The sequence below is a fragment of the Mus musculus genome, chromosome 3, assembly GCF_000001635.26.
Source record: "Mus musculus strain C57BL/6J chromosome 3, GRCm38.p6 C57BL/6J".
Lineage (NCBI taxonomy): Eukaryota > Metazoa > Chordata > Mammalia > Rodentia > Muridae > Mus > Mus musculus.
Window position 1 is genome coordinate 109,818,290 of NC_000069.6, and position 27,243 is coordinate 109,845,532.

The 27,243-nt window shown below is 37.8% G+C and overlaps 1 protein-coding gene across 12 annotated transcripts in view; it reads right to left on the minus strand.

Moving 5' to 3' along the window:
- The window catches only part of Ntng1 (netrin G1), a 369,923-nt gene that overhangs the window by 38,240 nt on the left and 304,440 nt on the right, over positions 1–27,243 (minus strand). For 2 of the 12 annotated variants that reach the window (XM_011240291.3, XM_006502355.4), the window contains exons 6-9: positions 23,221–23,286; positions 20,831–20,890; positions 14,179–14,346; positions 9,338–9,472 (exon numbers count right to left, since the gene is read on the minus strand). The exons of 1 other annotated variant lie outside the window; for it this stretch is intronic. In XM_011240291.3, the coding sequence (XP_011238593.1) occupies positions 9,338–9,472; positions 14,179–14,346; positions 20,831–20,890; positions 23,221–23,286 (429 nt within the window). Of the gene's footprint in view, positions 1–9,337; positions 9,473–9,567; positions 14,347–20,830; positions 20,891–23,220; positions 23,287–27,243 lie in introns of all 12 variants that reach the window. 9 more of the 12 variants (XM_011240293.3, XM_011240292.3, XR_001783784.2 and 6 more) reach the window with 9 other exon arrangements.

Genomic DNA, 27,243 nt, shown 5'->3' on the forward strand with positions numbered 1-27,243 from the left:
AAGCAGAAAACTCGGAAAACGTGGGCCAAAAGCATCTGTGTATTTGAATATGGATGGGTCATGGAGTCATTCCTGTGGGCAATTCGAAAGGTCTCGAGTTTAATCGGCTCAGTCACACTCAAAAAGAAGTCCGAGCAGAAAGAGTGTGAGTTCACAGCACTGACATGCACTGTATTAAGGATAATTACTAGCAATATGAAAGGTGATGGTAAAAAATTCCCTACGTTATCTACATGTTATAAATGTATTTTTCCTGTGTCATTGGCATTGGAGCACTGGATTATTAGTGTAGTTCTATCTTAGCGGTGCTTCCTGCTGACATTCAAGGTGATGGGCTCTCCCTGCGATACACAGCAGAATAATTCTTCCCTCTGACATGAACAGTCCTGATTATATTATGGCCACCCTGACTTCTCTTTCATTAGTTGCTGATTATACTAAATTGATGCTAAATTGGCTTGGCTGGCTCTTAAGGCCTTTAAACAGTTGGTATCGACCATGTCTGTGATCTCGTCCTGGAAATTAAATGGTCAAAGCTTTCATGTTTCTGGGAATCCTAACCATTTTTTTCCCTTAAGGTCAATTAGGACCTTGTAAATATGAACCTGTTAGATCAACCCCCTGCCTTATGCATGTCAAGGTTTTAATGAAAAGTCTTTCTTCTTAGGATCTCTCCTGATTCCTGCTACATGTTCTCTCCATCTATGTGCTAGCCCTTCTGTTTCTTTGTTTGCAATTGTTGTGTTGTGTTTATAATAAATCAAGCTGTGGCTACAAGGCAGAGCCCAGGCAGCCTTTTTTTCACTTGGATGATGAACAAAGAATTGTTTTTATACTTTTTAAAGTAAATCAAGCACAATGAAAAGGAATAGTGTTTTTGATATGTGTAATTTGTGTAAGAGTCAAATTTCAGTTCAATAAATAAAGTTTCCTTGGAACATCATCACAGTCCACATGTGAATGTTGTTGAGATGTATACTGACAGCAATGATGGTAGTTGGGACCCAGCTGTATGACCCACAGAGCTTAGCTTAGAAATTTAGATCTTTAGAGGAAAAGTTTGCTGATTCCTGGAAGAACTCATCAGATTCTCTCTCAATCTGTGAAGTAAAAATGGTGAAATCTTATCAAAAGCCAAAATAAACATGACCACCAACAGTCACTATAGCTGCTGTGCTACTTTAAAGTGTTTCAATTGAACAATGACCCCTTCAATCCTCAGCTCTGTCATCTACAAAATGAGGAAAATGCTTTCCTTCTCCGTAGAAGGAGATCATGTGTGAATGTCCCTTACACACAGAAATGGCTTCATACAATTTTATTATCTTAAAATGATCACTATTCTTAGCAGAAATTGACGTGTGCATACAGCTCAGACCCTTGTTGAGATTTCATGATCATACAATTTCGGGAACAGACAGTTCTCTGACCATTCAAGTCACTGAGTCATGGGTGGCCCTGAGAAGGGTGAGGTGAGTGATGTCATACTCGGTGGAGACATAGCAGCAGTTACACCCAGAAGCAACAATCTTGACACCATTGTTTGGTGTGCAAGCAGTATGACCTCAGTTGAAATCCCTAGAATCCACTTAAACCAAAATGTAGTGACACAGACCAATAATCTCAGTCCTCCTAACCAATTCTACTGTCGTATGAGTGGTAGACACAGGAGAAACCCAAGACACTCTCCAGTCAGTTAGCCTGGCCTCTGTCTGTTATCATGAGCAAGGAGATACCTGTCTCAAACAAGGATGAAGGCAAGGACTGGAACCTAAGGCTATCTCAACTTTGGATCTCTAAACACATAAAACTCATGTACCAGTGTGCTGTCTCTACCTCTGTCTCTTTCTCTCTCTCTCTCTCTCTCTCCTGTCCTCACTTGCTTTCCCCCCTCCATCTCACTTTCCCTCTCCCTCCACCATCTCACACAAAACACACACACACACTCACACACACACACACACACACACACACACACACACACGGAGAGAGAGAGAGAGAGAGAGAGAGAGAGAGAGAGAGAGAGAGAGAGAGAGAGAGAGAGAGAGAGATTTACAAAAATCCCTGACTTTAAATGTAAACTTCAATTTTATGAGTTGCATCGACTCTTACGGTCTGCCTATCAAGAACTCCCCAGCTATAGTTTGCAACAACACTCCAGTTCTACACTTATGTGTGAATGCTAAGGACTGACTCTCCAGTGACAATTTTCTTCTGCAGGTTTCAAGTTGGGTTCACACTTCTTAGCTTTCATCTTTGTACACACAGCTTTGTAAGACTTTGATACTTTCTGTCTCTGTCTGTCTCATTCACACACAGGTTCAAACATGCATTTACCAGAGTGTAAATAATGGCCCAAGGCAAAACCCTATATTCTGTCCAAACTGAAGGCAGAGCTCCAGTCTTCATTTCTACTTGTCCTTCTGATCACCTATCACATAGGACTTGGCTATTGCATTTCTTCTCATGCAACTGAGCCTGCACTTGACAAGGGACATTGGCAGTGACAGAGCTCATAGACCTTTATTGCTTAAACTTGTATAGTTTGGTGGCATGGAATGATTAAGTTGAGTATACTTGGTATTCTCAATGTTCTAACAAAGATTAAAAAAAAAAACCCAACATGAATTTCCAAGTCAGTATTTTAAGGTCTATTTTGCAGATGAGAACTGAGGGCTCCTTTTGATCTGAAAACAAGGTACCAGAGGCAATGGCTGGTAGGTGGGTTTCATGATGTTGAAAATGCCTGAAATTGCTCTCTTAATTGTGTAGTATCTGTATTTGTCACAAGCAAACCATCGGGAATTCAGGAATTGCAGGTTTTGAATCCATTTAGTACAAAATCCTATACTGAGAATATTCTGAACCACTCAGTCTCACCAAGCTAGCTGTGTCAGTATTTGCCTCTCATGGCTTCCCTGAATGGAGCCATTAGCATGTGGAGAGTTCCAGCACTTCCCACAGCCAGCATAATCCCTGACACCCTAGCCTCATCACTCAGGGGTGGCCCCAGGTCTCTGATATGGTAGAGGTAGGTGGGCCTTGTCTGACAACTCCAAATCAAAGGTAAATATCAGGGAAAACAAGAAGTATAGCTGGAGAGCAACAGCTCTTAGCATGACTGCTGAATCAGGAGGAATTTCTCAACTGGGGGCAGCTCTGAGCTTTCTCTTCTAGCTGGGAAAATGAACCTTGTTCCCCTGGAGGAGACTGAGCATATTTGTAATGCTTATGCATTGCCACTTTCTATCTTCTGTTTTCCTAATATTTTCCCTTTTCGATTACCTCTGAGAGGCTCGGGAATGTCTGTTTAAAGAGCACTGTTTCCCCACCCAGAGAATCTGGATAGCAGGAGTAGCAAGAGCCCTCCTTGAACGGTATCGACCGTTCATCATTCTTCTGTGTGTGGTACTCAGCAAGGGAAATGATGCTAACACTGAAGTTAGTGGGAAGGAAATTAAAAGCTTGGACCCAATGAGTCATTCACTTTATTGACAAAATGAAACTTTTGGTGATAGAGATAAAAGAGTTAAATAAGTAGAATCTGCTGTCGAGGTCTGTAAATGCTCTCGGGCATGACAGACATATCCACATTTAGGTGACAAGCTTCCTGTCAACAGATTCAACATGTAAGGTCATCTGGTGAAATGTGAACTGGACATTTTAATGTAACACGGCAAATAGGAAGAGGCAGCAACCAGAGGCAATTGAAAAATTACAAGTTAGGTTCAAGGTATTTGTCTGGGGAGGTGTAATCTTCATCTCACAGGAGCAATTGGAAACATCATCCTAATAGCTCCATGATCACAAGTTGTCAGGCCTGCAGAAATTAATCTCCATAGAATAAAAAAGAATGAAAGAAAAGGAAGAAATAAAAACTCCTGAGTTACGGTAGCAGAAGAATTGGGATCAGAAGTTATCTATAGAATAAAGGAAGATTTATTAATCCATGATTGCTGACTCTCAAAGGATTTAAAACACTGGGAGTCTGAAAAATGATGATTCTGTTTTGATTTTGATTTTTTGCTTGTTCTCAAAAATAATGAAAGTCCATAAAGTTGGGTGGATATGGAGATGTGGACAACCAAGAAGGAGTTGTGAGAGGGAAAGAAATATCATCAAAATATACTATATGAAAAAATAATAGACCCAAACATGAGTAGCTTCAGAGAAAAGCCTGGGATACATATGTAAAGAATAATTAGAGAGGAACACAGTAGCGTGGCCCCACATGTCTTCTAAGGATAACTGAGCTGACATTCTGGACATACTTGCCCATGGGCTTGGTCTAATATCAAAGTTGGAAAATTTGAGGTATCTTCACTTAGAATCTTCTCTATTGTCACAAGACCATTCAGAATCACCACTAGAAAGGGCACATTTGTCATCTGTTTGAAGTTTCTCATAGACTGGGGAACCTGTCATTTCTCAGTGTACCTCAGACAGTTAGACATAACTCTGGTTGGAAATTGGTAAGTTCAAAGCAACTTCATTCATTTTACTCATATTTCATGTTCTGCCTCCATTAACAGACAGGTCTATTTGACCCAACACAGAACTCAGTGTGCTGTGTTTGGTTTGAGTGTGAAATGTCCCACACAGGCTCCTGTGTTTGAAAACTAACAGCTGGTGGCACTGTTTGGCAAGGTTATGGAACCATTAGGAGATAGAGCCTAACTGAAGATATGTCACTCATTGGTGTGGGCTTTGAGGTTTTTGTAGCTTGCACACATTTCCTGTTGCCTCTCTGACTGTTGAATGCAGATGTAATGTGACTGGTTGGTTTCCTGTCCCTGCTGCATGTCTTCCCCCAAGATGATAAAATATTTCCCCCTGAACTATAAACCAGAATAAACCCTTCCTTCCTTAAATTGCTTCCTGTCAGGCACTTTATCATAGCAATGAGAAAAGTAATAAACACTGGCTGACATCTGTAATCGGACAAATTATATGTTTGCCAATATGCTTCAACTCTTCACATGAAAAACACCTCTCTCAAGGGAACAGCTGTCCCGCATCCCTGCCTTGCTATGATGGAAGTGCTATAATGACTAGATGTATGCAGTATGCTTTATTGGGATCATGACTTTTGGCCTTTATTCAACTAAAACTGTGTTATCTTTTGTCATGTATATATCCTGTCTTGAGATTAAGATGTGGTTTTAATCTGGGACCTCTGCATTTTTACCACTTAAATGACTGTCCCCACAGTTCCCTACCATCTGAGTTTTACAATTTAATTTTTTTAGCCTAAATGTGCAGCAGAGTGTCAACACATAGCAAGGGAGTGAATGAAATTCTTAATTATTAAGTTAGGTTTTTAAAGAAACTTCCTTTTTTCTTGTACATGCACATTTTAAACAGTCATCATCAATTTTATCAAAAATATTATGAAGCTTTTTCAATATCCTGGACATCAATGCGTGGGTTTTTAGAAGCCTTTACTCCTTTGTGTGACAGTGGTAGTTTAGTCGTCTTATCCCCTAACTGTGTGTTACTCTGAGTACTGGCTTGGTGACCTCACTGAACTTCTACCCCCATTATAGTCTGGTTTATAGGTCAGAAGTTCTTCAGGTGCACTGGATCCAACATGACTGCAGGTAGTCTGGATAATCTGTACTTCCTCATAATTCATTTTGGATGCTAAATGACATACTCCACAGTGTTTTGGAAGTTGACAATTGTCAGAGTGACAAGTGTAAAGAACCAAGCGAGAAACAAAAATGAGGCAGTACCTGAATTTCTGGAACACCTGTGCCTATTCTCTAAAAAGATTTGCATAACCCTTTCTTTTATTGGTCTGTTTCTCTCTCATTACTTTACTCTGTTTGGAACACCTCATAGACCCACAATGGGTCAAGAGGTTGGTGTACATGTTTGTTTTTCACATTTTCTATTCTTGGCCATGAAAAGGAATCCTTCATGGTATTTACTGCTCAACTGGGGTTCATCTTGATACTGGCTTTACAGGTCTGGATGAGAGGCTCAGCTTAAAGGCAAACCAAGCAAACAAAATGAATGAATGAACAAACAAACGAATGAATGAATGAATGAATGAATGAACCAACCAACCAACCAACCAACCAACCAACCAACCAGCCAATCACTAAACTAACTAACCAACCAACCAAATAAACAAAGAACTGGGATACAATAATCCTTATAATCCTAGTACTTGGACAATGAAGCAGAAAGATTATTCTAAGTTTGAAGCCAGTTGGGACTACAGACAGTGAGTTCTAGGCCAGCCTGGGATACAGCATCTCAAAGTAAAACAAAACCAACCAACCAACCAAACAAACAACCAACCCAACCCCAAACAGTAGCAACAGCAATAACAAAACCACATAAATTTCTTCCCTTTTTTGATGAAAACTTCTCATCAATATATGTGAACAATTTTAGCAGAATACATTGTTCATTCGATCAGATAGCTTGACAATTTAATTCACTTGTATTGGAGGGTAAAGAGCATTTAAAAGTTACACACACACACACACACACTTCCTAAGTCACAGGAAAATAATATTTCTGAGACAATATATCCACTCTGGCACCTCTGCTCACAAGCCACCTTGGACAGTTCCTACCAATCCCTAGGAAGTTAACTTGGGTGCCTCTTCCTGCTCAAGCCTCATTCTCAATTGGGCCTCACTAATAAGTGTCCACCTACACATCTTCCTTTGTTCTGATTTTATTCTGTCATAATGGTTACTCAACCCCATGACCTTATGTCACAGCAGCTGTTTACATCCTCGAAGCTTCTCTCATTAACCCAGTATCTGCACTTAAGGAGGCACTCAATACTGACTCCATCATTTTCAAGGGCAATGACGCATGGAAATGCATTAGGGTTGATAGGTGATAAAGCACAGAGGATTTTTTGCTTTTGCTTTTGTTTTTTTATTATTTTAATTGTGGGTCAGAGGCTCAAATGTACCTTCTGTTTCCAAGAGAAAATCTTAGGTGACAAGCTTTCTTCTGATCTTCCCATTGTTAGTGTAGTTGAGTGATGGGTCATATTGTCATATGAAAAAATTAATTTGTAATTTGTATCCTCACAATCATTTTAGTCTTGTTACATTCCAGGGGTCCTCCTTTTTTTTTGGCTCATCAGCTTTATATTAGGTATCAGACATAGTGATATAGACTTCTAATACCTGCATTCAGGAAGCTGAGGCAAGACCATGGGTTCAAGACCAGTCTGGACTAGAGATTGAAGCTTTGTTTCCAAATAAACAAAAGCAGAAACATTTCTATAAAATTTTCTCTTGGAGACATTTATCTCAACTATAGTCTTTCTATTCTTTGTATGATGAATCTTTATATGCACAACATTAACCTGTAAGCCCCACCTGCTCATGAACTATGTAACTTCCTGGAATGTTAGAAATTGTAGTTGTGGGAGATAACAAAGCCCCATGGGAAAATACAGTGGCCTATTGATTTGGCCTCATGAGCCCTTGCAACAAGTGGCTGGATACTATTCACGCTGGGACATTCGGGGGGGTGGGGTGGGGGGGTCCTGACCAAAGTTCATCTCTTAGTCTATATTTAATATTTAATACATGTTTGCTTTAAATTTGGTTCAAAATGATGGTGTTTGTTTGTTTGTTTTGTTTTCCTGGTGAATCGCAGGATTAACAGGCACTAGTTTCTACCTTGGCACCCATCTCTCCTTTGCTGCTTTTGTCTGATGGCCAGTTTGAGGACTCATGACCATCTGTTTTAGGACTGTTGAGTGCTTTCTGAATGATATCTCTTCATGTGGCTTTAGGAATCTAAAGAATAAGTGCTTTCTGGAAAATTACAGCAGACAGGCCTTTTAATTCTTAGCCTTATCTTGGGCTACTGTTCAAGTGAGTTGCTTTTCTTTGGGCTGTCCAAGTGCCTTTCACTGTTCCTCTCAGTACCTAGCTCAGGGTACCTCTAATATTGACCTGTCCAACGCCAAACATCTCTGCTTATTGCCACAGTCCATCTTCTCATAGCATGCCATTTTGAGTTACATGTAAATGTAACTGCCAGATACCTAGAAATTACATGAGTGGCAGATAGAAAATTAGATCAGTTTTTTTTTTGTACATGTTTCTAGTGAAATCTAATGCTATTAGTTGTTGTCATAGTATTTATCCTCTTTAATTTTATGTAGAAAATAAAATGATTGTATTATAAAGATAACATGATTTCTTGTAGAAACTGTCTCAACATTTCCTGCATGCTACTATTGGATTCAAATAAAAAATAAGCACACAGAATTATAGCTGTGGTATCCAATAGGACAGACATGAGCTGTTAGGGCTTTAGTTTGAATTGAGATGTTCTCTAATTACACCCAGGTGCTTCCAAAGATCCTAAAGATGGGAATATACCTCCTTAGTAATTTTTATATTAATTATATGCTCAAATGATAATTTCCTTCATATTTATGGTTAAATACAAATCAGTTCTGAAATCTCTTTTCCACATTTCTTTTTCTTTTCTTTGTTGGCGTGACAGCAATACAACTGAGATGACCTCTGTAGCTTGCTCTTTTCATCTGGGCAACCTTGTTTCAGACGACATGGCTTGTGGGTGTTTCATAGTAGTAAGTTTATAAACATGGGAAGCAAAGTGAGTGCAGAACCATAAGACAGAAGAAGTTACAACACAGGCAGGAAATTTCTGCATAGATTTAAATGGTTTTTGATTGAATGGACACACTGACATGCCTCTTGCTTGACAAGCTTCTCAGAAGATTTGAGAGTCTGCAGAGGAAGAACCAAATAGCAACTGTCTAAGGTTCACTACGAGGCACCTAACCCAAATGTCTCAAAAACCGATATTGATTTTTTCATTTCTTTTACCACAGCATTCAATATGCCTTAGATTTACTACCTTCAGGGTCCAGGCTAAGATTCAGTGGTGGGCATGATAGCAAGGTTGGTTATAAGTTATGTAGATATTGTTGAATTTATGAACTCTGCAGTTCCAGGGAAGCTTTCAGTTCAGGAAATATATTAACCACATACACATCACACTTCATTTCGTGGTGAGGATTTCCAAGCTGGGTTCCCTACTGTGCCACTTAATTTATGGTCTGACCAGGTATACACATTGCCATACAATATTTCAATATAAGTTGTGTTAGCCATCAGAGGAGATGAGGGTGAGTTTCAGAGAAGCCAGCTGGACGACTGATGGATCACTCTCCTACACAGGCTGGGGCACTAAGTAGCCTATGGAGCTTGTCAGCTGGATGGGTCTTTTTCTGCTCTGAGATGCTGCACATACCAGCCTAGACAAGCAGAATCAGCCATGCTGCAGCAGGCAGAGGGCAGCTCCCAGAGTTACTTACGTTGACAGCCGTAGTACCAGGAATTTCCTGGCAGACACTCATCACATTTAGGCCCTGTTGTTCCAGTCTTACACTCACAAAATCCTGAGCCATTACAACGATCATGGATTGAGCCCAAAGGGTTACAATAACACTCTGTAGAAACAAGACAACACACAGGCTGGAGACACTTCGAGTGGCTTAGAGGTTATCAACACAGGAGCGTCACTTACTTAGAAGGATTCACTTACTTAAAGGAAGATGTCCATTAATGAAATGCTTTGGCAAATGTGGCTATTTCAGGGCCATTTATTTACTTGCTCAGCCTTCCATGGCATCATCTTTATGATAGGGGAGGAAAAGAGCTGAACCCTTCCAAGGAAATAAGACATCATGCTTTCACCAGTAACAGATCATAATGGAGATTCCATTTGTTAGGTCATTTTTTAGATGGTTTAATGAATGCCATGAGAAGTATGTATATCAAGGATAAATCAATATTCCATCAGTGTAAAATCTGTTTTAAATTATTCAAATGGGTTTATCTGCTACCCTCAATATCTGGGAATGGCTGAGCGTCTCAAAGTGCAATACGAATGCACTTTACTCATTTAAAGGTACTTTTGCTTTATGATTTTGGATGGTGTCTTAACTTATTTATATGTATCGGGTTTTGAGATGAGCCCTTAGCCATTGTGTTTGCTAGCCATGATCACACAGCTCTTATGTAGCTTACATGAACAACCATGAAAGAAAAATAAATTTCATACTCCCAATCTGAAGGAAAATAAACTTTGAGATGGATGTTTGTCTCTACAACTTTCTTGTCCGGGCAAGGTAATGGCTTGGCATAATAAAAAGCCAAGGGAATGTTTCTTTGATCCCCATGCACTCCTAGACAGGGCATTTGAATATCTGAAGCTCTATAGTGTTCATAGCTTAAGTGGGGAGTGGGAAACCTGTTTTGTCCCCTAGGTGGAGACACATAGGTGGTTTGGAGCAAGGGATGTCTGAGCTGGTGTTCTTTTCACCACTACCATGCTGTGTGATCTTGGGCAGGTTATTGGGACTTTCTGTTTCTCAATTTTCTTTTATTTTAAGATGGAACCATTCTGAGGATCTCCCAATAAAAGTTGGAATAAAATCATGTAGCAAATGGACCAAAGCTCTGGGGAGTTCAGCTTAATTTTAAGTGAGTTGTGTCATTAGCGATGAGGATTTGGAATTATCATTGTGAATAGACCTGGAGGTTTTACTCAAATTTTGACATTGAGACAAATGAAAATTTCTTCCAACGATGTGAAAGACCTTTGAATTATGATTTATGTTGTGTTAACTCAGTATTTAGAGCTTAGAATTCTCATGAAACAAACAGTTATACAACTAATGATGGTGTGTAAGTGTGTGTGTGTGTGTGTGTGTGTGTGTGTAAAATTAAAATAAAATTCCAAAACATTTCTACTTTTCCATGGCAGCATTTTTTATTCTAATGTGTGCCTATGTGTGGGTAGGAATAATTAAAAGTCATTATTTTGTTGTGGTTTTTAATTTTTGTTTATACATTTGTATTCACTGAGTTGTGCCTAGGTCGCCCTGGAATGGGTGTCACTTTATAAAGTGGGCATGTTGATAAAGAGTTGTTGGTGTTTTGTAAGCCAGTTTTTGTTACACCTGGGCAGTATGAACCTACATGCTGTTCCAAGTAGTCCACAGTGATCAAAGAGATAGGTTTTTAAAAATCAAAAAATATACTGTCCAACATCTAATCCATAGTAAGTCCCAGTCTTTGTTGTAAGAAAGCTGGACAATGTAATCTTAGTTATAAAAATAAACGGGTAAGAGACATAATGTTTTCCCTTCTTCACCTTATATAGGAATAGTACAGTTTTTTTTAGATTTATCACTTAGGAAGTTCTATTCAATGATACATGGAATAGTAGGAGAGACCGTAAGGATAATATTTTATTACATGAAATTATGAAGAAAATGCAGGGCTGTCAGATTGCAAGCCAGCATAAAATACTTTGCACAGCTCAATTAAAACCTTATACTACAATTTATTTAGGGGCATTAAAATCGTCTTGAGTTTCCTTGGTTCTGTGCAAGGAACCTCTCATTACCTGATCGTGGGTTTCAAGGAGAATTAAAAATAATGCATCATAACTTTGAGATATGTTTAGTAGCAACTGCTGAGCCCTGTGTTTCTCTCTGATGCAAAGCTCGTTAGGGGAATTATTAACAGTGATTACTCAAGGTCAGAAACCATGCATCCTCTAGCTTCCTGCTTAATGCTCAGGTTTGTAGGAGACAAAGGCAAACAAGGATGCCATTTTCATGTAATTGTTGCATCGTCATGGGGAAATGTCATGTACCTCAGAAGACATGACTGTATGTCTTCTTGGAATATGTATGAAAATTGAAAAAATTCACCAGTCACCACAAAGCAGCAATCACTGTGGCAACATGAACTATCCAGCTGCATTATAAATTTGCTATAATATAAAGTGACCTCAAAACATCTACCTAGATTAGAGATGTGAGCTATTCCCTCACAGTTGGATGGTGAATTTAATTGACAATTACTAAAAAAAAAAAAAAAATTGCAAGGCATCTATTGAAAAAGTTTGTTTTTTTAATTTAGAGATGATGTAGAGTTCAAAGTACTTGAGAATGCTGTGAGAATGAATTAAGCAAATATCCATTCCTTTAGTTCTTTCTGGACTAAATAGCAATTAGTTCTCAATTGCTGTGGTAGGGACTTACAAATTAAATATTCAATCTTTCCCTGTAAGGTCTTTTTGCTTTGCTTTATTTAAAGTATTTAAATGTGAGATACTTTAATTTCATATATATGCATATATGCCTATGTATATATGTAGTGAATTAGAGTTTGTTCTAGTGGTTGTATTCACTTAACCTTTTGTTTTGTCTTTATTTATAGGAGGGTATTTATATTTTTTCACAAGTGGCATACAGCAGAATATATTCTACACTCAAAATTAAGACAGCAGTGCATCCTTTTGTTTCTATTAATATCCTCAAGTCTTCATAATCTAAGTGTTAGGAATGTAATTGGACACCTTTTCATAAGATGGCAGTAGGATGGCTACTGTCCTGCAAAAGCATACTTGAGGTAAAGTCTGGGCATCTATAGCTTTGCTGGCTGTGTTAGAGTGGTTAGGAGAGAGTGTTCAGTTCATGAAGTCAGGATGTTTTTCGCTAAGAGTATACAAGTTGGGTCAATCTGTCTTTATTTCACCCCCAATATGAAAGAGGAAAAAAATCATTATTATAATACTTACCCTACTGTTTTGTTAATGAGAATTAGTTGTTTTATCTTTTTTTTTTAATTGCATGTCAGTGCATACTTTACCAGTGCTTCCTGTCCATTTGTTTACAAAAAAGCCAGGAGGTTTAAATGACTTACCTAGCTAGGGGATAGCAAACTGGGTGTTGAACCCAGCTCTCCAGCATCTAACTCCAGTACTTTCTCCACTAATTCACAAATAATAAAAAAGAAGCATTTTGAAAGAAATAGAAAATATTGTCGGCATATGCATACTTGGTCCAAATAAATTCAAAATAACCATAGTGCTATTCAATGGTAGTAGGCAAGAATGTCCATGATTGTCACACTGAAGGCAGAAAGTGGGGATCCAAGACTCACAGTTGAATTGAAAAACTGCCTCTTACTTTTGACAAAAAGATCACTTTTTATTTTATGTCTACTATGCTTTAATTTTCCAACTTATCAATGCTATTGAAATTTGTCTCTGGAAAATTTTGCTTGTATAATTACTGGTGTGGTAACAGGCATCACACTTCAAATATATACACTTTAAAGAGTAAATTATGCAATGAAATTCCATTTACTGCTTCTCTATCAGGCTCTCTCATGCCACTGTTTTGAGATAGGGGCTCATGCAATGCAGGCTGGCCTCCATCCACCATGTAGCCAAAGCCTGCCTCAAATTCCTGATTCGTTTCGTTCATCTACCACTTGTACTGATTACAAGTGTGCCCCAGCATGCCTGGCTCCAGACTTCCTTCCTTAAAGTCAGGCTCTTCATAGAGAAGGTAGAAGAAACTTCCAAAAGGGAAGGAACACCTGATCCTTTTAGCTGAGAATAATCCGTCATGGGGGAGGGGCGAGGCTCCTGGGATTTCTCTTCCCAAGACTCTATTTTCTATGGCTCATATACCTTGTGATCTAACAGAATTTATAACCTGGAGAAGTCTTGAGAAATTACTCTTCCTCTGGGAACAATAGGAAAATCCAATAAGTGGAATTTCATTGCTGCATATAGAAAAGGTATGCAAACTTTTGCATTAGAATCTACTAGTAGTTTTCAGTTCTTAATAGCAACATTTTAATATACCAATATTTGTAGATCATCATCAATTATACCTGACTCTGTATCACAAAGTATTTTACCTAAAATAGTTAATTATCATCTTAAAGGTTGAATGTAGAATTTGAGGTGAATAAAATCAGATAAAAATTTATCAGATTTTAAGATTTCATGCAAAAATTAAAGAGACAAAAAGGAGAGAGAGAGAGAGAGAGAGAGAGAGAGAGACTAAAGAAAGAAAATTCGAATATTCTTCATTTCCTAGATATGATTTCTCATGACACCATCTTTAACATAACAATATAAGGATTCAAGTTCCATCCCCCAACCCCAGACCAAATATGGCTTTATCCAAATGCAAGCGAATTTTCAGTCTACCAAGGATATTTACTCCATTGAGGATATTCATTCTGGCTCAGCTGTCGTGCAGTTCACCAGCGTCTTCACCCTAACCAGCTCCCCATAGCTCCAAAGGCACAGAACAAAAGCTGAAATCATAATGGAACTGACCTATGCACACATTCTCATCGTCCAGCTGTGCAGAAGCATTTCTGAAGTAGCCCAGCCTGCATAACTCACAGTGCTGCCCTCTAGTGTTGTGTTTACAGCTCACGCAAATGACTGTGTTTAGCAGATCGATATAACTGCACCGATTGGAGTGGCCGAAGCATTCACAGTCTTGCAAGGAAGAACAGAAATGTATACAGAATGTATACAGCAGCAGAGAAATAGCACGCTACATGCTTGGGTGACGTGTGGGATGGAGAAAAGATGGCGGCATGGCATTAGATAGATGGAAACCAACATAACACATGGTGACAACAGGTGGCTGTTTCAGGCAGGATAGAAAGGTCGGACAAACACTACTGAAGATTGTTCATTCGTGGCAGACAAGATGAGCAGAAGCATTTGCAGGTGCACACCTTTTAAAATTTTGGGAAGTCTCGGTTTCAACGGATGCAAAAGTCTAATTTTGCACATGAAAAACTTCACTGACTTTGCATCATTTCTCGCACTTTTCCCCCATCTTTGCAGCCCTAAAAAGAGGAAGGGACGCATATGAGCAGCAGCAGGTGTGTGGATCTGCTGACTCCCATGGCTCTTTTGTTTCCCTTTTAGCTTATGATGTTGGTGGAGTTCTATAGACATCATGGCAAGTTCGAAAGGATTGAGACAATGACACAGGGTTTGATTTTGTTTCTCTCTTAAGTCAAATATACATGATTATGTGTTACAGAAAACACAAAATACGGGGTGATTATTGCTATGGACAAACATAGGACAAAAATGTCCTTCTCTTGAGTTTCTTAATGTGTCTGGTACTAAAGGGGAGTTCAGTGACATACTGTACCCCAAATTCCTTTTTCCCCTTTCTCTTTAAAATCCAGAGGTACCCAAGAGGCTGTAGGAGTGATATGGTATGAACTATAGAGACATGATGAGGATGGGAGCTGGGGGATGGTTGTAGAGGCATTGGCTTTTCTCTCTTGCATTTCACCAACCCAAGAAATTGTTTTAATATAATTCAACCTTCAAAAAGAAATGGTAAAAAAAAAAACCCACAATGATTTCATTGGAATAACTATTTAATAACTCTCAAACAATTGGGAGGGACAGTTTGGTGGGAATCAAAATATGGGGATTTACCTAGCTGACATTTATAAGAAAAGTGAACCATGATTGTGCAAACTGTATTTGCTTACAAATACTCATCTCATTAACGTCTTATACTACCCAGCAACAAAGCCAAACAAACTAACTAGTTGAACTCATTTATTCATTCTTTCGTCCATTCAGTATTTTATTGGAACGGAATTATTATATGTGTTAATTTACTCCTTATTTAGCTTACACTCATTTTTTTAGAAATATAACATTTTCATATCAGAGTAAAAATGTGAATATAAATTAAGAGACTAAGAAAATGTGATATATACATACATATATACATACACATATAAATATGCCATATGTACTATATTTGCTATGTCTCAACTTATCAGAGCAGTATGGATTCATTAATCAGAGATCTGGTTACTGCAATAAACACTAAGATTAAAGTTTGGCTAGAAGAAGGGGAGGACACAGGGGATGAGGAAAAGTAGAAGAGCGCAATTACAGTGCCAGCAACTTGTTGGATCTAGTGGTATAAAAGAGAAGCAAGAACAAGGTGGAAACCCGAAAGCCACTTGACTGGAGATTAGTCATATAGATGTGTAGGGAGTAGGACTTTGGATGAAAACAGGAAAGACCAGGTGGAAAAGAAGGATTGGGAGTAAGAGGCTGTGGAACTTCAGTGTGAGAATGAAAATATCGAAATAAAATGAAGTAAGACGTGTCACAGCAATAACAATGCTACCAACAGCAGTCAAGTTACAGATCTTGAAGTGAGTTACTTCTGAAAACAAGTCACCAAACCCACAATGCCTTCATTTCTGTGATGGCACTAATTATTCCGGGATCCTGTTTGAAAATCAAATTATTAATTTGATAGGTGAATTGGGAATAGCTATTTAAGATAGCATAATCTACTACATTTGTACTATCATAAATGTATTTCCAAAGGTAAGTGGATATTAAAAATCAAAGATGTTCTAGGAAGTAGGCTGATGACAACTTCATCATTTAAAAGACTTTTTCGAGAATGTTTCTGAGACCTTGGAAAAGCTTTCCTCTCTGGCAATAATATATTTGAGGATATAAAATTTAAAAAGTATTTGGAAGGCTTTAGAGGAATATATAGATAAAATATATATCAATTATAAGTATGTATCTGTTCATTAAGCTATATAGAATTTGGGTATGGTTAATTTTGGTATGATGTTTTAATTTATTTGGAAGTACTTTATAATAAAGTTTTTAAAAATTCTCAAAAAGGGATAATTCATAAGTGATTATTACACTGTCCTATTATTTTCAGGCTATTAATTTACCATCCTTTACTTTCTGGTTTTCAAGTCTTCTGCTCAAGCACAGAGCCCAGCATGATCCTTCCTAATATGATCCAATTTGAGTTGTGCTGCACATCAAAAGTCCCAAGGTCTGAGACTAACTGTTGACCTACCACATCTTCCTTTCCGCCTAGAATCTATGGAACCTTCTTAGAACCTCACTTCCTTCTACATTTTCCACTACCCTCTTACTTCCACTCAGTCTTCTGGGGAAAATTGTTCGTGACTTAATTCAATTCTTTACCTCGCCATACTAAAATGTTAGCAACCATACATGGGTGGGAATCTATTTCCTATTTTCAAACAAGTTTCACTTGAAGTTTATGCTCATTAACTGCAATTGCATCCTCTGGTTATTTGGTAGTCCTTCCCTAAAGAGTTACAGTATAACCCTAGATGTTGGATCTCCTCCTTCCATACTCATTGTTTTTGTTGTTATACATTTGCTTTATGTCTTCAAAGTTTACATGTTTCAGAGTTTAGTCCTTGGGCCTTTATGCTTTTTAAATTCCAGCTAGATATTTTTAAGAGTTTAAAAATCATGTATATGTAGACGTTAAAAACATCTCCATGTATAGCATTCCAAAATACTATTTTCTAACCTGAACCAGCTTTCTAGTTAGTAAGAATCCATTCAGATGCATGTCTTACACTTGACACCCTTCACACCATCTCCACCAGTATATTTAAATAACATCTTAACGTTAAGGTGTTTGAAACTGAGATGCTGAGGTCCCTTCCTAGCTCTGCTGCTCAACCAGCATCCTAAGAAATACCAAGTCCATCTCTCCCACTGCTTAGGTTGCAATGCCAGGATTGTCTTTGGCATCTCTTCTTTTCTCTGCCTACACCAGTCAATGAATCAATCCACCTGGCTCTGCTTTCATATCTGTGGCAAAGGTGACTTCTCACCATCTCCGCCATCTCATCCTCAGCTGCAGATAACATCACACTTCACTGACATTGTTGTCATCATCTCTAAGCTGCATTTCCTGGCAGTGAGAATGATCCAATAGAAACTCAGATTAGCCCAGGGTGCCTCACTCCTTAACATCCAATTGGCTTCCCATTTCAATCATATTAGAAAGTTCACTGCTTCTTTCTTTAGTTTATGAATCCTTGACTTCTTCCTGACTTTTTCCACCCTTTCCTTCACTTGTTGCAAGACGCCTTTTTATTGCTCTTGAAACACATAAAGCACATTTCCATGATTATATTGTCCCTTGGGTGGGTCAGATGTCTTCCTCTCCTGACATCTCTACTCAGTATTTTCCCTCCCCCAGCACTTTGTCAAGTCCAGGCTAAAGAGAATTCTCTGAGTACTTCATCTGAAATAATAACCCTGCCACTTAAATGTACTAATCTTCCAGTATCTTAATCCGTTTTTATGTTTTTATTAGCATTTATAATATCTGAAAAATGCATTTTTAAAAGGTCTTGCTATCTATTCAGTATAAACACATGCGTGTAGACCATATCTGCTTTGCTTGAAGCTATAACCACAGAACTGAAAGCATTTCCTCACATATGCTAATCACTCGGAATTCTATTGAATGAGAAAATAAATGAATGAATAATGATCTTAAAGTACTCTCCCACAGGAGACAGAGGAAAACACAGAGGAAAGAAACGTTTAAATATATTCTTCTACCACTCAAATCCCAAGAGAGTACAACTACGTCCTACGCATTATACAGTTTAGAAAAACAGCACCACACAATAAGAAATAACCGAGTTAGTGATTATATTAGCTGAGTCAATGCATCTGTGTACAGACCAGTTTAGGAAGAAAAAAAGTAGCTTTCTGCACATTGCTGTGCCTTTATATTTTTAAATTTCAAGTCACATTGGAATATATAACATAACAGGCATGTGTTATTGCATCAGTAAACAGAGCTGAAGTCTCTAAAGCACACATTCATGAATACATGGTGTGACAGAGCGAGCACAGGCAACAAATTTATCAAGATTCTTGTGTACCAGGCACCTTATGTGAGGAGGTAAAGAGAAAGAGGTCCAGTCATGCACCAGTGTGATTGACACTAAGTGTTGGGTTGGGCTCTCCTATGCAATGAAGGAAATGCAGAAGTGTCATCAGCCTTAGAAACAGTAGAAAACCCCAATGTGCAACAATTAAATATGCCTTCAGATGTCTTCAGCCATGGACCAGTGATCTAGTCAGTAGACATTGACTTTTACAACTATGCTTAGATCTATAATATACCTATCTTACATATATCATGTTCTGTCATGCAAGGTGCTTATGATAATGAGGTGCTTATTAGTGACCAGTTAAGACTAAGGCAGGCTAGAGATGCTTTTGAGAGGGAAAGCACTCATAGTTGGCTCTTTAATTGATTTGTTAATTGGCTTTCCATGGAAACCAAGGCCCACAACTCTGAGGTTTTTCACAAGGTTTCTTCTGACTGAAACTGGCTGTGGAAGACCTTAGCGGAACAGGAAAGCCAAAAGTTGGAGACAAAGACAACTGAAGAAAAATAGTATCAGGAAGAAGAAAAGATTTCTTTTCCCTTCTATGTCTTTTTTTCTTATTTTACTCCTTTTTATGAAATTATATTATTACATCACCCATGTGACTATAGCAATGACAACAACGTGCACTCTGGTTGTCATAGATCATTTCCTCAAACAAGGAAAGGCTACTCAAATCCAAAGCTGTTGAAAACTCATTTCATTCATCTACACAGAAAAGGTTTGGATGATGCTTCCCTTGAGCTCTTTCCCATGGCAGAAATGAAAAACCTGTAAAATTCTCTTTCATTTTTTTTTCTTCTTCACTCTACCATGTTCTTCATCCTTCTGCAAGTTCTGAGACCCTTCTGTACATTTTAAATAATAAATCTCCTCTATTAGCTGCCTTCTTCCTGCTTCTGAAATGTGTCTGCAAGTAATTAGCACTCTGACTGAAGAAACAAGAGGTCACAGGGTCAGACTCACGTCAAGAGGCCTTTGGTATATTGGGCATAAGAGTGAATGAAAGGGTTTCCATTCTCTCGTCTCTGTTCTCCTTCATCTCTTTTGTTTGGCTCAACAGCATTGCTGATTATGGATGGGGAAGCTTCTTACCATAGTTCTAATGACTGCTGTGATATAGATCATGAGTCCAGATCAACTTCTAACCCTCTGAACCTACCACAGGTTCATTTGTATCTATTCTCTATAACTCCCAGCCCAGATGAAATTGCCTCCAAAGGCATTCTCAATATCCCTTACTTCAAAATACACCATGATGCATCAGGACATAGTTTAAATGTGATTATTTTCCCTTTTCCCATCTTGTCACCAATTTTCTCCTTTTCCCTATATGCTTCAAATATAAATTCACTATTGACTGCAATCTTGTAAACAGCTAAATTTATTAAGCAAGAAGAAAGCTCTCCTGGTATTTTACCACAAAGACCAAACCAAGGTCTGATTTTACCAAGAGGTGTTTTCATGGAAAATAAAATAAGGAACAAGGAGGAAGACATATGCCCAACAGTGAAGAGTGGAAAACAAGACACACCTGTTACAGAGGACATTTAAGAAATTTTGGTGAAGAAATAAAAACAGGGTCTTCATGTTTCCTGAAAAATCTTCATTCTGTGAATGACAGATGCTAGCTGGAGTAGGCCAATCATGAGTCACAGATGAGCAGCTGCCCATTTTAATTTAAAGGAAGTGACAGGACTATTACTTTAGAATGTGGCCAATACTTAATCCAGAACTCTTCATGGATGTTTTGCACATTTGTTCAAAACCATGTTTGGCATCAGAAACTCAAATATATTTCCTTAGTGACACAGTGAAATGAGAACCATAAAAGAAGCCTGCCTTTCTGGCATCACGACAAACATCCTTGAGACCCACTGCCAGTGGATTTTCTTATTTTCAATAAAAGGAGCATGGGTGTTAGAGCTCTCAAACTCATGGTCTACCCAAGAATCTTAACTGTCATAATTCCTACCAAAACATTAGTTTTTCAGAAAACAAATCTTGGGGCATCTTTCATTGCAGGTGAATTTCTGAGTGAAGCCACTTTTTATATATGTAACATTCTCGGTACTTGTTGATGCATTAGCTGGGTATCAGTCAACATGCCTCACCGATAAGCTGATGGGTACACTTCACAGATATTCCAGATTCATACAGTGCAATGTCTCACAACACATAACACCATGGGATCACTGTATGAATCCAAGAATTCCTACCTCGCTTGTGGTTTGCAACTTGAACAGAAGAAACTGTTGACAAAGCTAATTTGGGAGCAACTGGTTTAAAAAAATGAACAGCAAATTAGAGACAATAGTGAAACGTTCAAACTGTAATTAATACCTTATTACCAACCCACTCTGTGGAGCCCTGATGAAGAGAATGTTCTTATCTTTTTTTTTTTTCTTTTCCTGGAAATCTGTTGCAATTACAAAGGAAAGTTCCTATTTGGCTGCAAATGTTTCAACACTGTCATTAGTAATAAAGCTTTTGTTTTTAGAGGTATAAATGTGTCTATATATGAACCAGCTAGACCATTTGTTGTTGTTGCTGAACCTACTAGAGATCTCAGAATATAGTCATACGGTCAAGCTTTCGGCAGCATTTGACCTCCAAGTCATGTGAATATGGGTCCCTCTAAGAATTGTGTTTCCTGTCCCACTGTGTATTGCCTCAGTGTTGCTGTCCTTTGTTAATGACAGGATTGTCCTTCTAAACTAGTCTGCTGTTTCTTTTCCACCGATTTATGATGAGTTTCTTGTGCAAGTAACAAAAACAGAATAAGGTCTGGGGGTCTTTGCTGATGTTGGCAAGATAAATTATCGTTCCACAGAACTGTCCTCCACCAGACATTTTACCTGGCATTAGTATTTTGAGTTTAAGCACTTAATCCAGCTGTGTTACATTTTTAAGTAGCTTAATTTGAGCCCCTTATCCACATCCTAAAAAAAAATGTACAATTGGCCTTCTCTAATGCTGTTTCTGAAAGCTTTAATCCCATGACACCAAAACCAGCAGAATAATCAAATGGGTTCATTTCATGATTTGAACAAAGCATAATCTTATTCAGATCAAAACTCGCCGTGGAGAAGTGTTAAGCCTGAGGTCTTTTCTTGTATGTTTGTCATAGTACTGAATTCAGTGGGAAAAACTGTGTGCCATTCAAAGGTGCTCCCACTGAACTTGCCAAGGAATAAGACTAACCTTTTCTCCCCTCACCCTGCAGCTCCTCGGGGAATGCTATTAGCAGGAATAAACTTGAACTGTATTTCTTCTTCCATGTATGTACCCAGAAACTTGGAGAAATCCATTTAGAGCAAATGATTAAGGTAATTCTATTTGCTAGTAATGTATGTATCTAGGACAGTCTCGATTTCATCACTCCAATAGTGGACTGAAAATGCAGCCCTTCCAATTTGACTCCTCAACAAATTGCTAATATATTTTGTTTTGCTTAGTAGCTATTTCCTGGTTCCTCCTTTTGCTCATTTCCTCCTCCATCTGTATTCATTAGAGTTCAAAAGGAACATCCTGTCTATAACTAAAGAAGGCAGAAGTCAGTGATGAATGTTTTATTTTTGGAGAAAGAAGGCAAAAAAGAACACTGCTTTCTATTGAGATAAGCTCCTGTTTATATACAAACACATGTACATATAGGAAGGTCTTGGTGTGAATTTAACGTTAATCTAAAATTTCAGCTTCACAACTTTATGATCCATTTTAATAATTCTATTTCTTCCTATGTAATCCTACTGCTAGTTTCCACTCTTCCTCTTTCCTTCTGCTTCTAGTTCCTTCCTTTCTTCATTCTTTCCTTCCTTCCTTCCTTCCTTCCTTCTGACACCAGAAGCCATAAAATAATTACTGTTCTGAGAACAGACCAGGATTTTTTTTTCTAAGCTGGTAAACGTGAATGTTCCTTGGTAAATGGGATGGAAAGATAATTCCAACAAGAGAATGTTTTAGGATGTGTATACATGCATCATGCATCGATATAGATATATGAAAAAGAAAGAAAAGAGAGGCAGAGGCAGAAGTAGAGAGAGAAAGGGAGGGCAGGATAGAGGGAGGGAGAGAGAGAGAGCGAGTGAGAGAGCAAGAGAGAGAGCAAGAGAGAGAGAGAGAGAGAGGGAGAGAGAGAGAGAGAGAGAGAATTTTGCAAGTTGATATGGAATAATAGTAAACAGACGCTCTGGGAGTTTCAGTGATGCCCTTATATGTTCATCTTGATCCTCAGAACAGTGGAGGCAACCAGTGAGTTTACTTAAGAAGAGCAAAAGGGAAGGAAGGAGTTTGTAGTGTCCACACGTTTTTTAAGATTTATATCCATGCTATGTTGACAACTAAACTCTAGGCTTTTCTTGAGACTCTACAAAAGTACATTTTTTCAAGACTTATAAATCCTGTTCCATCTGATTTTCCCCTCAGTCCTCTTTCACTCCAGTATTTCTGGGACTATATTCATATTAGAAAAAATAAAGATTCAAATTAGGATTCATTCAAAGACAAAGCATCCGTGGTAATGTTCTAGTTCGTGTTAAGATGGTATATAGGATTTTCCCCCCAAACATGGGATTTTTATATCAGTAGGAATTTTAGATGCTCCTACCTTGTTTTGGGTTAGAAACCTCAAGGGAAGAAATATTCGGCCATATCCTATTAAACTTTGGAGGAGCTGCATGCATCAGGAAAAATCAGGGAGTGTTATTTTGAGGTATGATGTCATTTGGTCTAAACAACAACAACAACAACAAAAATATATATATGGACAAAGACATGAAGCACACACCTTGTTTGTTTGTTTTTTTAACTTGGTTGTGATGCACTTAAACAAAACATGACTTCCACACCAAACAAGAGCAAGCAATTGATGACTCCCAGATCATTGAATGGACATTATTTGTATAGTGACTTCTTTAACGAAGCTCTGCCTTTACTTTGGAAATAAGTAGAGTGTTCTTACACAAATAACCAAATAGAAACTTCAACAATCCAAACTGATATGAAAAGCTGGTGCCTGAAGCCAGAAGATAACACTAAAGAAATAATTTTCTCACTTGAAGTTTTTATTCTACTCAATTTATATTTACAGATATGAACTGGTTGCATTAGTCTTTCATGAGAATCCTCTGCGGTATGTTTTAAGTGTGAGCCATTATCTCTGACAAGAAGTGGATCTATTTCCTATTTTTATGCATGCAATTTCTCAGAGAAGGAAAGAGGGATTACTAGTGATTCTTGCTAAGGAGTAGCCCAAAGGTCTTCCAATCTCATCTACAACCTTGTATGTATGGATATATTTTCTCCTCAAGATGCATTTCTAAAGTTACTTGTTATAAACCAGAAGCAATCAAGAACATAGTTTTATTTTATACTATTAATTCTGTTTTAGGTCCATCAGCTACAAACCCCAAAACCCCAAATACCCCAGATGGCAAGAAGCGCTTCATGTTTAAGGTTTGATGTTCTGAATCTGGTAGTTTTATTAAGTTCAAAGACCATGGCTAGGAAAGCAGCTATTTCACGATTTAAATCTCAGTCATTAAAAACAGCTCAGAAACATGCATCTTGTGTGTCATTCTTTGTGATTACCCAGTCCTTGGGGCAGTTGTGACTCTGTTCTGCCTCACTGCATTCTAACTTCTTGTTGGCAATGTGGACTGGCCTGAGTTTTAATATTGCTAGTTAAAATTTCATAGGTCTACTTTTTGTTATCCTGATTAGATTGAATCTCCTCAAAGACCAACAAAGCCTTTGAGGGACCTTCCATAAGTATCTGATAATTGAGAAATTGATACCAAGTGGCTGAGCTACTGTAAACAGGTATTATCAGATTGTTTCCTCCATCATTAGATTATAGCCAATAAAGTTCTTGGAAGACATGGAACTTTCATATTACTCTAAATGGCTTGTTTGAAAAGCTAATCTCCCCGATCCATTGGTGCCACCCCCCAGTTCTCCTCTGCTTTCATACGTGGAGATGCACGAGCAGAGAAAAATATTAATATTTCTGTGTCTATTAAAATTAAATGAGTAGAAAAAGAACGTCATGTTTTCCCAAATGTGCATCTGGACATTGCTAAATAAACAAATACTTGGCTACATATATGCCAGATACCTGGGTGATTCATAAGGTGTTGATTCTCATCTCACCATTTTGACAGTGTGTAGGTACTGGATTAGTAGAATAAGTCTAATTGGTTTCTCGTGATCAGCTTTGGGAAGTTGTACATTTACAGTTTGAGAGAATCATGCCAAAATTGTTTATTTAACACATTTTAGTTAATTAGCTTGATTCTAGTTACTTATATTGTTGGTATCAAATTAAGATAGTATTAGCTTAGTGAGAGGCAAATAAATGCCCTAAGTAGGGATAAGGTTGATAACTGTAATGTGAACTGTTTAATGACGTTGTTTTTGATGAAATAAACACAACTATCTAATTCATTATTCTGTTCATAAACTTTATCAAGAATTTTAAACAACTTTCTAAGCACCTGGGAGGTGAAGACTGGGAAATTCTCACAAGTTAAACCCTGGCCTGGACTGCATAATCAGCTCCAGGCCCGACACAGGCTATAAAGTGGAAGCCTTAAAGAATGAAAGAAATTTAATCAATTCTTATAATAGTTTATAAATAATTTTTAGTAATTAACTCCATGAATGAAACTTTATTACCTATTCCAATATATTAAATGTTTATTGATGATTTTTAGGGCAGTTATTTTCCTGGTTTTATTTTTTTTTTTTAAGGGATTCTTATCCCCCTTGGGAATTTGAGGTTGTAGTTTATTGACCTGTTTTGAACATTAAGAGTATAGACTATTTAGCTGAACTGTGTGAGATTCTCTAAGTGGACAGTAGTTATTATGTGTCCCCGACATAGAATATCTCCCTTCATTTTGTGTCATTAAGTGTCTTGGGTAAGGGAATCCCTTGCTTTTGCTTGAGAATAGAATTAGACATTTTCTTTTTTTTCCTGGAAGTTTGTATTATGTAGGGTTGCTAATGTTCCTGAACAAATCCATAATTCCTTGTCTAATTTTCCAGTGATACAAATATTATATGCTATGTGTTTTTGAGGAAGTAAAAACATCCTGAGAAATGAGTATTACTATCTGTGGCTCCAAAAACCTCCTATCTGGCTACTGTCTATCCATATATGCTTAGATATCTGGCCAAGCATGAGATTTTTGAAAAACTTGATAGCTCATCTTAAATTTAAAGTATATTTTGTTTTATAATACAAGGCCAACTTAGAAAACAACAAAAACTATCATATTACTCTCTCATTCTTTCTCTTCTCTTAAGATTCTGTCATTAAGTTGATTATCAATAAATATGAACAAATATTTAATTCCCTGAAGTAAATTAGGCGCACTGGAAAGTATACAGATAGCATAATTGAAACATGTTCTATCTTATCATATCCAGATGTAACGAAACCCCCGAGACTCCTTAGCTACTGGGATGGCTAAAGTAGATAAACAGTAGAGATAGGCAATCTTACACTACATCAAAAGAACTTGTATAATATTGGGAAAACTGCTGCAAATTTATTGATTTCATTTTATTTCCCCAATCAGCTAGGAGAGTCTCTAAGTCTCAGAGCGGTGCTTCGTTCTGAGGCAAATAGCCCTAAGAGTCTAAGATGAAGAAGCTGGCCTCAGCTGTACCACTGAGGAGCAGCTGTCTGGCTGTTAATATCTCCAAACTCCAGTTTCTTTACGCTGAAGACAAAGATGCTAGAGAAGTGATCTCCATGATTTCTTTCAGCTGACAAGTTCTATCACAACAGCGTTTTCTTCCTGGCTTAACAAGATCACGCTGACGTTATGGAGGCACAAAGCCTATGGGATGACATATCTGCCCTTTAGAATCCCCTCTGAGAGAAAATTCTTGTTGGTTCCATGCTTTGGTTGTGAACCTTTTTACTACCACAGTTACTCTTCAGTCGGAGCTGAAATAGCACTGCTGGGGAGGAATCCCCACTTGTAGGTGGTCAAACACTCAGGAATGGTCTTCTGTGACACAGGCCCATATGGTAAAATAGACTTATGTGTTGCTATCTCCTTAAGTGGACTTCATAGACTTCCTATATACATGATAAAGAGAACATAATATATATGCTGTGAACGTGCTCTTAAAAATAAGTAATATATTAATATCTGTAATAGGTTATAATTCTCCTCTTATTTTAAAAATCAAGTTTTATTTATAAAGAGCATAGGAAATAACTGTTTAGTGGAAATTTATTTAAAATATGGTAGGCATAAACAGAGCTCAGACCAGAACTCAAATTCTAACTTTAGAAGTTCTTAACTTCTCTAAGCCTGAGTTTTCTCATTGGTAAAGTGGAGGCTGACATTTATTTTATGGAAACTGTGTTGCAGTGAGCATCCAGTAGCCATTATCTCTTTTCTATTGTGGTTACTGTGGCAATAGAGATCAAATATAATATAATAAAAATATTCTTCTAGAATATTTATCAAAGCAGGGAGAAGAATGTGCTCCCCTAATTGTTTAATCTTAATTTTCTCCCAAATAAGTTATTCTGACCTGTATGAAGCGCATAAAGATACAGCTTGCTCCACGGAATAATCTGGTTTGCAAGTGTATCAATAAACTCTAC